The 14078-nt window shown below is 44.3% G+C and overlaps 1 protein-coding gene across 1 annotated transcript in view; it reads right to left on the bottom strand.

Moving 5' to 3' along the window:
* Positions 1–14078, bottom strand: part of ADAM12 (ADAM metallopeptidase domain 12) — a 383219-nt gene that overhangs the window by 82746 nt on the left and 286395 nt on the right. Inside the window, exons 7-10 of the mRNA XM_082423180.1 lie at positions 12865–12930; positions 11722–11793; positions 5122–5291; positions 2189–2273 (exon numbers count right to left, since the gene is read on the bottom strand). Of these exons, the coding sequence (XP_082279306.1) occupies positions 2189–2273; positions 5122–5291; positions 11722–11793; positions 12865–12930 (393 nt within the window). The remainder of the gene's footprint in view (positions 1–2188; positions 2274–5121; positions 5292–11721; positions 11794–12864; positions 12931–14078) is intronic.

Below are 14078 nucleotides of genomic sequence, written 5' to 3'. Positions count from 1 at the left end.
TTTGGCACAAAAATTCAAGGAATTTATCCTTAAAAAATGACTCTTTATCAGATTTTTTTGTATCACTGAATATCTTGGTTTTGTCTTGAATTGCCTAATTGTTTCACATTTTTTCACGCATAGGTGATTATACACAGAATGTCTCTTAAGAGACCCCGATAAACAGTTCATATTTCTAATAAGATAAAAACCTATTTCTTTATTTCTGGAATTATCTCCAAACCAAGACTATTTTAGTCCAGTTAGATACAAAGGCACGGCTTGAAGTGACTAAAATTAATGATCTGTTCTATCTTGGAAAAATAGAGAAACAGTACAGAACTCAAATTTTCAGTGTGATTAGGATTTCTGCTTCCTTGCGACATGATTTCCTTCCTCTTAGATTTGTTGAGTCCTTGAAAGAGGCACAGTCGTATGTAACACCCATGAATTCAACTTTAGAGACACAATAGGAGAAAGTCTAGACGTTTTAGATCTGGTCAAGATATTGATTTTGTTGATCTCATGAATTTTATAGAAACTAAAGGAGCTGTGGACTTTCAACCTACGTGATGCTTCTCTTCTATGTGGAGTAAACAAAGAGTGAGCCTAAGGATGGTCTTTACTGCTGGCCGGCCCATCAAACATATTTCTTATTGATTAACTTTGGTCTTGACTTGATTCCTACTGCAGTACATACATCTGCTTCTATTTCCCCACATTCATTTTTATCTTTTTTTTTTCTTTTTCTTTAAATAGGCTTCCCTGTCTCCTTTTAAAGAAGGAATCTTGACCAAATGCTTGCATGGAAACGGAATAAAGAACGTGAACTTAAAAAAGTTGCTTAATACCATCAGATCGGTTATAAGAACCTCTGAACACTCCACAGCTGCAGAACCTGCCATGCTTATAAGGAATTCAGTTTCAGCTCTAAAAAATATTTACGCCAATTTTAAGTGGCAAAGTCAGTAGCGATGGACCATGGAACCATGAAACAGAAAATGATTCCCTCTTAAAACTTTACAGGCTGCTCTGTAAAAAGACAGTTGGGATCTGACTTGAAATGAACCTGGCACCAACAAAACCCAAACTTTCCAGTGACTTCCATGGTGGAGATCACTGGAAGTCTTCCAGTTTCAAAGGGAACCAGAGGGCAGACCGTTTAAGCCAGAAGTCCACTGGGTGGGTGCCATCCCTCCAAACAGCCTCCTTACACATTTAGTGAATGTTCATGTTAATTACCAGCTCCACCCAGAGAAGAGGAAAATATTCATTGTGGATATTCACTAAGAAGATTAGGTTGGGCAGTATGTGGAGAGCAAATAAAAGTCAGCAGAACATTACTCCTTCAGCCCTTTAATACAATGGAATATTCACAAATGTTCTGTTTGAAAAATGTGGAGGAATTCATGGTTTCTTGGAAGGGCAAGCTTCTGTTTGTTTAACAGAGATGGCGGAATGGTCTCCGAGGACACTCCCTATCTGAGGGCTGGTGCAAAGGGGACACTATGTTTTCCCATCAGGGACAGTGACAGCATGGGGTGAAAACCTTTCCTTTAGTTACCTGATGAAGGGGAACCTGTCAAAGTTACCTCCCTCTTCAATTCATATATAATATGACAAAATGATCCTTGTAAAGCAATAAACCTAGGTCTCTGCCTTCCAAGAATAAGGTTAGTATAAAGACAGATTGGACACTGGCTAGGAGGTATGTCAAGCATTTGCAGCGGTAAATAGTTAAAAACCTCAGACTTTTGGCTATCGTGCCTGGAGGGAGAACTATCAGAAAGCCATTCTAACGGCAATATTTGGTGAGATCACAGCCCATCCCAGAAGCTGAGCGATGAGGGCAACCCCAGTGACCTGGCTCATCCCAATGCTGGAAGGAATTCCTGGATGGAGTCGGGTGGATCAAAATCCCACTTGAAACTTTTTCTCCGCAAAAGGTGTAGACTAGCTTTCACTGAGCTGTTTTTACACACTCAGCCTTCCTGTGTGCAGCCTGATGTGTTTTATAAACAGTCCCTAGAGTACTGTCGGGTACGGAAGATCATAAGCAGAGCTAGAAAAAGGGTAGAATTATATCTAAGAAGCATTAAAGAAAAGGACCTAATTTTACAAAGTCTGATGAAAGTAGAGATTTCCTGGGAAATCATCAAGAGAATTAGGTCTGGACATCGCTGTCGGATTCTTGGTGCCCCTGGCTTACCATGACGATTCCCCCGGACTGTTCTGCCGTGCACATGCTCATGATGGGCGCCATGCCGATGGTGGTCCCTTGGAAATAAACGCCACTAGAAAGAAAAGAAAGGACTTTCTTAAATCAGTATAAGGACATTTTCTAATATTTGAAATTCTGTTGGACATTCCTACATTCCAACAGGAAAACTGCACAAGCATACGCAAAGACGAAAATAGCTGCATGAGAGTATGTTTACAGGTGATTTTTATCTTTGGTTCTTCTAAAATGTATCTTCCAGTTCACCATCGTCTCCTAATCCTTTCAGATTTTTGTTTTCAAGACTCGGGACGACAACTAGTCACGACTTATATATTTACAAGTTGTATCCTGCTATTTTCCAATGAACTAGGCGGGGAGCTTTTCCTTTTAAACAATGTCTGCTGATGGGCTGAAAAGAGTCACAGAGAATCACTGTTAACAAATGAAAGGCATTAGATGCTTTACTAGATTTTCTGTTGCAGCTGAATTTTGCTTTCCTGGGTAACATTACAATTAGGCCAGAAACCCAAACTCTTCCAAAATGTCCTGCTAATATAGCTTGCAAAGGGAAATTGGCAGAAAAATGATTGACCCTCTGGAGATAGTGTAGAAGTTAGCACCCACAAAGCCTTGGCATCCCAGGAGGAAGCTTCCGGAAGGGGAGCTCATGGCTTAGGTGTGGCTTTTCCCCTATATGGAATCTTAATCAATGAGTAATGACATCAAGGCCTCTTTAATGCAATGCTATTAATTCCAACCTCATGCATTAAAAATTAAACACTGTATTTGCTGAATCTCCTTTAAGGGAAAAATTGACTTACCCATATTATCTTGGCCATGTACATATATAGATATTACACATATTATTTGAAAAGTTAGATACTTAGCAGTGCTCAATTGGATGAAATGGGATAAGTATATACAAAATATAACCTCACCTATGTATGTATGCATGTATCCAATCGTCCATCTATCCATCCAGCCAACCAGCCATCCTATTACACGCATATGTACAGTACTAGTGATTGCAGCTTTTATATTTACATCTATATAGACCGTTTTAACAGATACAATTATACCTATATATATAAAAATAAGGTTATATAAGAGGCCAATTTACTTCCAGATGTTCAAGTTGGACAGACTCCATTTGGGGGAAAAATATCAAAACAAAACACTCTGACTCTATTTTTAGTAGCTCAGGATTAATCAATGCATAAAATATGAGGCAACCACAAATATCCAGGGTGGGAAAAAAAACCAACCCTATGAAATGGCCAAAGTAAATTATCAGGGAATGCCAACAGCCTCAGTTCAGATGTAGGCCTTTTCGAAAGTGAGGTTAGGGTAGGACTGCTTTTCAGCTTCCCATAAATGTTCAGTAAACTAGATCCAAGTTGTCAAAGAAAAGTGTCTCTGACCCTAAAGCTTTCAACTCAGTGATACGAGCTACATGAGAACATAACAATGGCATAAACTGTTTAAGAATTTTAATAAAAAGCTGTTCAGTTTAGGAAAAACCTACTCCATACCAACTTAGATTATGATATTTTTTGTTTAAATATAAAGGTGTCTGTAACATGTTACCAATGTATTATATTATATTATAGGCATGCTTTCCCTCATTTTATTATCTTCACGACCCTTATCACGCTCTGAAATGTCTTTGTTTATTATTGTCTTCTCCCAGTAAACTGGAGACTACCAAAAGTGGGGAGGTTTACAATGTTGGTCACCATTATGTTCAAAGCCCCTAAAACATGTTTTGTTCCTCGTTCGTGCTCAATACACATTGATTGAACAACAGAACACAAGGTCAATCTGCGATACTGCTGGTATTCTCTGATCTAGAAAACCAAGAGTAACGGCAAAACAGGAGGAATAAAGATTTTCTTTCTCCGGGCAGCTGACAATGATCACACTAATGTACTGCCTTCAGATCTTGCATAAATATTTTTCACTAATAATGACAGAAAATGAGCTTTTAAAAAATATACTACTCAGGACAACTTTATATCAAGACTAAGCCTAGAGGGAGGGATAAATTGGGAGTTAGGGATTGACATATACATGCCACTATATTTAAAATAGATAACCAATAAGGACCTACTGTATAGCACAGGGAACTCTGCTCAATATTCTGTAATAACTTAAATGGGAAAAGAATTCAAAAAAGAATATACGTATATGTATAACTGCATCGCTTTGCTGTACACCTGACACTAACACAACATTGTTAACCAACTACACTCCAATATAAAATAAAAATTGAAAAAAAAAGAAATGAAAAGGTCAATAAACAAATAAATAAAAACATGAGAGAAAAACATGAAAAAAAGAAAAGTATTTGTGAATATCAAAATGTTATTTCGATTGTCTTTATGACACATATAATCTGTAAATTAAATTTGAGAAGTCATAATAAAAACCTTCATGGATTAATAGTATTAAAAAAAAAAAAGACTTGGGACTTCCCTGGCGGTCCAGTGGTTAAGACTCCACGCTTCCACTGCAGGGGGTGCGGGTTCAATGCCTGGTCGGGGATTGAACTAAGATCCCGCATGCTGCGCAGTGCCGCCAAAAAAGAGAAAGAAAAAAGACTAAGCCTAGAAACAGTTGCATAGAGGAAACGTCCAGGTGTTCGACGAAGGAAATAAGACATCAGACAGAGGGATAGTTTTCCCAGGGTATGCAAAGAAAGACTTTTCCAACAGCCCCCAATTTCAATCGAGATGGCCTCCCCCTCCCCCCACACCGCCCCCGCAGTGTAGGCTGAGAAGCCCCCTTTGCCCCTGGTCCAGTCAGTGTGTTCTGCTGAACGATGTGCAGCTTCATGGACTGCAGGTGAGGCTAGGAGGGAGCGCAGGTGTGCTGAGATCACTCTTTTATTTTCAGCAAAGGAGAGGCAACAGATGCCTTACCTGATAAGCTGTGCGTTGTCATGGGATTTGCGAGGTAGAAGCTTCATCTTTCTCCAGTCAAGAAACTCGTGGAGGCTCGTGAATGGGTCCTGACTTATGGAGCATTTGTCGATGTCATTCCACACCTCTACGCCCACCAACACGATTCGAATGTTCAGCGGTCTGTAAAACTGAGGGAGACAGAAGACGGGCATCCCTGGGGGATCACGTGAATGAGAACTTACCATGCTGAGTAGAACAGATTGGCAAGTTCTGAACTTCATCGCCGTGACATGAAAAATCTCTCTGTGCTCCCTTGTTCCCGTGGCATTAGAATTGAAGGAATATTTTCAGTGTCTGATGCAAAGTGATGTGCTAAGTGGGTGCTCAAATGTGGGTGACCAGTTAGATGCTAGAGTTACCAGCCTTTTTGATGTCTGCCCTTATTTGTAGGGAAGCACGCATTTCAACCGATTCACTGGTGATTTGAAATGGGCGTATAGATGTGTTATTATTGCTAAAGTCGTCACATTACAGCTAAAGACTGCCAGTTCGTATCTACTGCAAGAAAAACAGTAAGTGAATTAGGATCTTTCAGACACTCTGCCAAGCGCAGTAATTTGTTCATTTTAAGAGAAATGTTCTACCTATGAGTTACTGAAAATGAATCTCTATTAATTTTTTCAGCAAAGACTCAGATTTTGCTGACCCTATCATATTCTGTCACCTATAATTGACCCAGAAGGTTTTCATTGAATGAACAGATAAATATCTTGCAGGATGATAAAGGCATACACAGAACCTTTCTTCAGGAACTTTGAGGACCATTCTTCCCACAGCCAGCTCACCAACAGCGTCATGGGAAAGATCTGGTGAAGGAAATTCCTCTTTTCTCAGGCATACCACTCACTTCAAGTCTTCTTGCTTTTCTGCCCGCCCCCCCCATCTTTCTGTGCCTGACTTCAACCTACAGCCCTTTCTCCACAAACAGATCGTCTTGGGTTGGAAGCAGGTAGAGCAACTCTTCCGATGTCTATGGGATAGTTTTGTCCCAGACGAGCTTACTAGGGCAGGATGAGGGGTCAGGGTAGAGGTAAGAACTCCCCATTGCCCCCGACTGCCTTGCTACCCCCATGGGATCACACAGACACGGAGACGGCTCTTTGCTCAGGGTCCGGGGGTAAGGAGGTGGGACTCATCTGGCTGGCTGTACACTCTTTCAGAGCCTGCAGTGTGTAAGGCAGGGCGCAAACATCTTCATCTTCTGATACTCCAGGCAGCCAAGGAGGAAGATGTGGCAGCTACAGTCAAGCTCCAGATGGGAGCAGGTCCTATTCTTAGTTGCTAGAAGCCTCGGAGCCAACAAATAACAAAAATCACAGAAGCTCCGCATCTGATAGTTAAGCCCCATTCCAACGTGCTGAGCTCAAGGGCAATAAACTCCATGAGGCTCAGCACTGACCCCGGGTTCTGACCCACAAAAGGCAGGTTCATCTTTTCCCTTGCTGATCTCTCCCTAGTCATCTGGTGAGCATTAGGTTAGCAGAAGAATGTGACTGAAGCACAGACTACATCACAGAGTCTAAACTGATCACAGCGGTCCAAGTTGGTTTCAAGCAGATAACAATTACGGGCATTACATGAATAAGTTAATGAGACAATTATACGACCTAAATGCTGCCTGACAGCTCGTTTTTAATCAAGAATTGCTTGGCCTGTGGTATCCACTTGCGAGCTCCCAGCCCAGGCTTTCCAGGCAAAATCAAAGTCCTGGCCCCATCTGGACTCTGAACGCACACGTCTGGCTGCTGTGCCACACTGGAGAGCTTACACTTTCGGCCGTGTCACAGACAACAGTGATCAGAGGCAGAAACGCAGGCGATCCAGTGCCGACGTCCACACCAGCCTGCCAAGTGACATCCTCAGGGTCAGATGCCCCGTGTGGGCTGCAGGGTCGTCATCTGTGCTGGGGACACTATGTTTGCCTCTGGAGAGTGTCATATGGAAGTGGTCACTAAGGTGTGTCAAGGTCTAACTGTCATCATTTCTCAGAGCTGGCTTGGGGGCTTACTAATCAAGGGTCTTTTCATAATAATAATGGGTTGTAGTTTCCGTTTATTAGCCCTCTCAAATCACAGAACAGATTTCATACCTAGAAGCATAAAGTACAGTCCCTCCTCTCGAAACTGGTGCTATTGGTTAACTGTCGCATATGCTAAACTCACATCATGTCATCACAGTATCCCATTGCTGCCTGTTGGGATGTTCTTCCCAGGGCTCTGCCGATGGCTTCCTTTTGGTTCTTCCTAATAACAATGACCACAGCTAACACCTAATGAGCATTTCCAACGTCCTAGGCACAGTGCCACGTGCTTTCCAGGCCATAGCTCTCTCAGTCCTCACGACACTCTGCGACTTAAGAACTATTATTATTTCCGTGTTACGGTCAAGGACGTTGAGACAAGGAGGGACCAGGTAGACCACTCGAGACATGACTGGCATAGCTGGGTTTAAGCATAGGCAGGCTGGTGCCCAGGTTCTAAAGCACTAAGTAACCCAGCCAGGTAAGGGCGAGTACTGAGATTCCCTTCCAAGATGATCTATTGTGACCCCAGGCCCAGAGAGAAGTACAACTGGAGCTTGGCAGCTGCCCGCCTGGCCCAAGAATCCCAGGATGCATGTGGACACCGTCCAAGACCAGCTGAATTGATTCACCCATTAACATAGCCGCGGCAAGTATCTGGCTGTATGCTAGGCTTGGCACTGGCACAAAGAGCAAGGGTTAGGTTACCCTTGCCCTTGGCTCCCAAATGCTCAGAGGTCAGCAAGAGGCTCAAGGCAGGGGATACTTAGCCATTATTCCAGTAAATGCCAATCGAGTGAACTGCCAAGAAGGATGCAAACAGGAAATTCAGGGAATGCTGGGCTTGAGGGCTCAAAGAAGGCTTTCTAGAAGAAGCGGATCTGAGAAAACATGGGTAGGATTACAGGGCGGTCTGCTGGGGTCCAACACGGGAATGTGCACCCCTCAGGCAACTGGTTTGAGAAGGGGGCGGGGCGAAGCCTCACACAAGAGGGAAAATACCTGAAATTAAATGCACGGAAGATGAGTCCTTCAGGAGCAGGTCACAGAGGTGCAGCCTGAACGGATGTGCAGCTGTTGCTAACTTCGTCATGAGTAAGAAGCAGGACAGATTGGAGGGGAGAAGCCAGAGAGGCTATCACTTAACCGGGCAGCCACACACCCCGCCGCTCCCGCCCTGCAGTGTACCTGGGGCCTGGGGGAATGTCTTACTTCCCACGTAAAGGGTTTGTCTGCCAGCACAGTGTCGGACACACTCCCCGTGTTTCACACGCAGGGGAATTGCCTGAACGTTTCTGAATGTCACCTCTGTCCCTAAATCACTTCTCGGACTCTCAGTCCGGGATGTGCTTCTCCCTCTTCCCTTCAAGCCAGTGCAGCCGGCCAAGCAGTTATTAGTTAAGAATAGCTAAGAAGAGCCAAGATTTCCGCAAATGAGGAAGTTGCCACTGGAACAGTCATTGTTTTCTAAGCCAAGATGCTCCCACTTGCAGTTGCAAAACTAAACTTTGGCATACTTGCTAGAGCCCAGGGCCCATCAGTTAGTAGACTTGGGTGAATAGAACATCCCAAGGAGCCTGGGTACCCCCAGTGGGCCTTCAGGGTCTGCTGGGGACAGACACATGTGTGCGCTCAGCAATTCAACTTTCTCCTTGCCAGAAACACAAGAACAGGCAGGCTGGTGAACTCCACCGAGTCTGTCAGGACTTTTCTCAGATATATTGCTCTTTAATTACCAGGGCAGATTATTACCAAACCCCCAGTTGCTCATTTCTGGTTTTGCAAACTGAAGCAAGATATAATACAGAATAATATGTAAAGAAACACAAACATGGAAGACCAAGCACATCACCTTAAAATAGGATTTCAGCAGTTACCAGCCCGAGTTTAATATTGTTCATGGTTTCTGTTTACTTCCAAGGCCTAAGAAGTACTTGAATTCTTTGTTTTCATCTGGATGTTGTCCCATCTCACTGGAGGCGTCTGGAATGTACTCGCCCAAGGCCCCACCCAGGCCAATCAAACCAGAGTCCCTGGATTGAGACTTGGAATCAGCATTTTGAAAACAAACATATAGACAAACACACACACCATCAAACAAACAAACCTTGCCCAGGGCATTCTAATGCCCAGCCCAGACTGAGAACCATGTCTGACTCCTACGGTCTCTGGCATAACCTCTGGGATCCATCCCTCACCCTCCCTGCCAGAAGGACTTGCCATTTACAAAAATTCTCCTGCATCCACTTGACTTTAGCATAAAGTTTAATTTTCAAAAAGTAGCTATTCAAAATATATCAGCAAGCGTGGGCTGCCTGGGAGTCTGACCTGCCTAAAAGTTCTGGTGGATGAGGACGGTATCATCTCAGGGTGCCATCAGCCATCTGTGCTTTTTTCCCGCTTCCAGAAAGTTCCATCCAGCCATAGCCTCTCTCTGAGCACCAGGCCCTGATCCCTGACTGCTCAGGGTGCCCCAGGAGACTCCCGCTCTCGCTTCTTTGGGTACGAAGCCTCGTTCACCTGTCATCCCAAACTTGGGCTCATTGGGACCCCCTGCTCATCTCAGCCTCTGCTTTGGCTCGGTCAAGGAGGGCTGGGATCCACAGTAAGCGGGTAGAGTCAAGGTCAAAAACTCCTGCAGAGGAGACCAGGCCTTATTCCTGGTGCTGCCTTTCAATGCTGCTGGAACATGTGCTGATTACTTAACTAGCCTCTGCAAACCTCCACTATAAAAATGGGAATACTGGTATCCACCCGGGAGTGTCTGCAAAGCACTTAGAGCCTGGCACATAGCAACTGCTCAATACATTTATTAGGAACCATCCCTTCAAATGTCTCTAAATCCTCGTCTTTCTCACATCCCCACTTCCCCAGCCCCAGGTCAGATCTTCATAATTTCTGTACAATAGACGCCTGCCAGCTGTATTTGTCTTTGGTAACTCCATCCTCCACACTAACTGCAGGCACAGCTGTGTGTGATCCTGTGTGTCTCCCCTGCTTAAAAACATTCACCTTGCTCTCCACCGACGGCAGAATAAAATCCCGATGGGGTCTAGATGGCTCCGCAGGGCATTCAGGGCCCTGCCACTGAATCCCTGCAGCTTCATCTGCTCCTGCCCTAGCTGTGCACACATACACACACACACACCGCTTAGTTAGACGGAGTTACTCGCCATGTCCAGACTCGTGCGGAGCAAGCCAGGCCCTCCCCGTCTGTGCTCCTGGTGAAACTTTACTCACCTTGCAAAATCGCCTCACTGCAAAGCCTCCCCGACCCCCAGGAAGAATTAGGCGATTCTCTTCTGCACCCCCATAGCACCTGATTGACAGCATCGACCTGGTTCCCATCACGCTGGTCCATGCTAAGTGGCTTATGGGTCTGCTTCCCAACAAAGCTGTGACCTCCCTGAACAGATGCACCACATCTGATACAATCCGAATTCTTGATGCACACTCCTCGGTACCGCCCATAAGTCCTTGTAGAATGGAGTTGAATCTCTGGAAGGCTTTTGTTTTCATTTTCCCAAAAACTTTGAAAACTCACTTTAAATACTATACAATAGGACTGTTTGGAAACATAGCTATCGTGAAGCATCCACAAACTGCTATGTGTAAAATGTGAGTATTTCAGAGAATCCCGGCCATGAGAGATTCAGCAATGAGCCGGGGCCCCTTTCCTCTCCCACTGTCCTTACAGGCAGGAGACAGGCTATTGCTAAGAATTATGGTTACGTTCAGACAGGGGCTGCCAGCCACAAAGCACGTGAGAACCACCTGGGAGCGCCTACAAAGCCTGATGTCCAGGCCCCACCCAGACACCCGAGCAGCAAGGCCTTTGAAAGCTTCCAGGCAACGCCAACATGCTCTGGGCTGAGAGCCCTCAGCACCAAACAGCCCGACGCTCTCCCTGCAGGGTCTGTCGCTGAAGGCAGGTGGCGTAGATGGTACCATCTCCTTGAGAACAGGTCGCGTAAGGAGCGTTGGCGAGCAAATACACCTGGGTCAGAGCCGACTTTCAGGATCTCTTCCAGCTCTGAAATCACCTTTGCAAAGGTGAGCTCCCTCCCGAGTTATCGGCGAGGAATTTTCTGACGGCCGATTGAGCCGAAAGCCGATTTCTGTGTCCTGGGACTGTGGAGCCCGTGGGTCCCTTATCAATGAGATCTCACCCTCAGGGGTCCTGTGGGACCTGCCCAGGGAGACCTGGGAAGAGGCCTGCTTGGAGCTCTCAAGAGGGCCAGATGCACCCTATTGGGGTTCTGGATCTAACTGGGGAGGTCAAAACGCCTTCCTGGCCAGAAGAGAGCCTGGCGGGAGACGGAGGCCAAGGCCACCGAGGTCCAGACAGCGTGGGGTGGCATCTCCTGCAGCTGCTCCAGGCCCCAAGAATTCTCAGAAGAAGGGGAAGTTGGGTACCAGCCCAGGACCGGAGGCAGAACCCGACCTCCCTAAGTCAGATGGGATGTGTTTCATTCCCTCCACCTCATTCCCAAACATTTACATGCTGTGAGTGATCTAATTACCCCCAAGGAACTTACCTTGTCAACGTGATTAGCGATCTCTATTAATCGTTGTTTGACTTTTTCCAGGTCTTTTCCTTGCCTCTGAAACTTAATAATTTTAAATGTCAGCATTAACAATGGCAAGACTATCAATCAAATCTCATCTTCCTAGCTCCTGGAAATGTGAAGTCTCAGGCTCTGCAAATCCCCCAGGGCCCTCCCTGGTTTATGGTGAAGTAAGCTCCCATCCTGCCGAGTAATTTCCCCATCCAGGGACTTTCTGAAACTCCCCGAAATTCACTCAAGCCAAGTGCTCAGAAGATAGTAACTTTTGTGAATTTTCCAGCCTCATAAATGATGGAGGCAGTGACATGTTTTGGCATAGAGAAAACAGACAACCAGAAGGCAGTCCAAAGCCATTCTTCATATCATCAACTTGATTTTAACTTCCTCTGAAATCTCCTTTATATTTGTTTTTAAAAATTAAAGAGTGAAAGTAATAGAAGCGCATGGCAACAAGTCAAACAATACAGAGAATGGATAAAAAGTTAATAAATTCCCACTTCTCCCGGCTAATCTGAACTTCCAGAGTGGGAACAGTTGCCTGTGAAATTGTCAAATCTGTTTCATTCATATGCGTTGAGCCAGTCTGGGAGAAAATGTCACCTAATTCATAATAGGTAGTAGAGGCAAGAAAAGAACACAGAGAAGATAATCTAAAAAAAAAAAACTAATTAAAAATTAATTAAAAGAAAAAAAAAACTAATACAGCATCAAGCCCTACTTTGGAAGGTAGGGTTTTTCTGCTGTGTCTACAGCCTTCATTCATTCATTCATTTTGGTTTAGGACATATCAGACATTTTTAAACTAAACTTTTCCCAAAAGTGTTTTAGAATACATTCTAAAACCATCTGCCATTTCCCACAAATAATTCTCCCTGTTTGGAGAGCTTAGCTACATGGCAACTCTGCAGTCCTTGCTAATATTTTGTAATACCAGATACATTTTTAATATTTTATACTTTATAATATCAGGAAACCACTTTTTTCAGTGGGTTGTTTACAATGCTTTTAAGGCCTCCTGGATAATGAGGTTAAATAAAGCAAGTAATAACTTGCTAAACATTTTCTTTTCCCTTTTTTTTTTAAACCAACCAAGAAATTTCAGAAAGTTCTTACCTCTCGGTTGTCTGCCACAATAACGAGCTCTACATACTTGGTCGTCTTGAGGGTCTCTCTTTTTTGCTGCCAAAAGTAAACATGGGTTTAATTTCCCTGACTGCCTCTCTGGGGCTACCCGAACACTGTCAATGTCTCTCGACTCAAGCACTTGAACTAGGGCACCCCCGCCCCCTTACCGAGATCACCGGCTCCCACACCCCTGTTCCATCTAGAAGTTCACCTCCAACCCCAAAAAACTCTGTAAAACCTTCTCAACATGAGCGGCCACTTTCCATTTCCATCTGGGAAATCCTTAAAAAGGAATCTAACCTTTCTGCTGAATCACTGATTATAGGATCAGAACAAGTTGAGATCATTATTAAACAAAACACAGATGCAAACAAGCAAAACCAAAGCTCTCTCTGGAACAGGAGCCAATGAACTCTTCATTTCGGGCTGGATGTAGCACATTTCAAGATCACTACAGACGATGATGGAATTAGGGTCTCACGGGTGTTCCCTTTGCCTTTGTGGTCCAGTTTTGTGATGTGGGAAAAGCCGATATATAAAGCGAATATATTTTGAGCAGGAACTGCATAGCCCTTCTGGGGAAACACTGAGTAGTCCATTCCAGGGAGCTGATTTCTTGCAGTTGATCATTTAAAAATCTGGTTAGAAGCAAAGGAAGAATAGGGAACAGCCAGGCGAATAAACGGGGAACAGAGCCAGGTGAGGAGAAGGTGCTAGGAGGAAAACCAGAAAGGAACAAGAGAAACAGAATAGGAAGAAACAATGTCAAGGAAAACAAAACAAAACAAAACAAAACTGAAACATGCCACTGGAGAAAAAGGATTGGTAGGAGTGCAATAGTTGAGAAGAAGACAGAAATTGTGTATGAAGGGGTAGGGGCCAAAGATGATGCAGAGAGCCCAATATGAACTCCCTCCCAAATCAAGGCAGCCTCTGAAGTGGGTGACATTTTAATCATGTTTCTTCAAAGAACATTCGTCCTCTTCCATGAATTACTGGGAGAATCCCAAAGGCACTTTTAGGAGAAAAAAGAGCAATTCATGGAGGGTGGTCTCAAGAAACAAACATTAAAAACAAAAAACAAAGCCTTCAGTTTCTGCAATAAAATGCAGTCGGAGGAAATGAGGGTTGAACTGGTCTCGGTCCTCAGAACTGATATCGCTGCTGTATGAATTAACTACACACACTGCTTAATGTTGAAA

The sequence above is a fragment of the Balaenoptera physalus genome (assembly GCF_965194825.1).
Source record: "Balaenoptera physalus genome assembly, chromosome: 14".
NCBI classification, from domain to species: domain Eukaryota; kingdom Metazoa; phylum Chordata; class Mammalia; order Artiodactyla; family Balaenopteridae; genus Balaenoptera; species Balaenoptera physalus.
The sequence above is the reverse complement of the archived record's forward strand: the minus strand, read 5'-3'. Positions and strand labels throughout refer to the sequence as shown.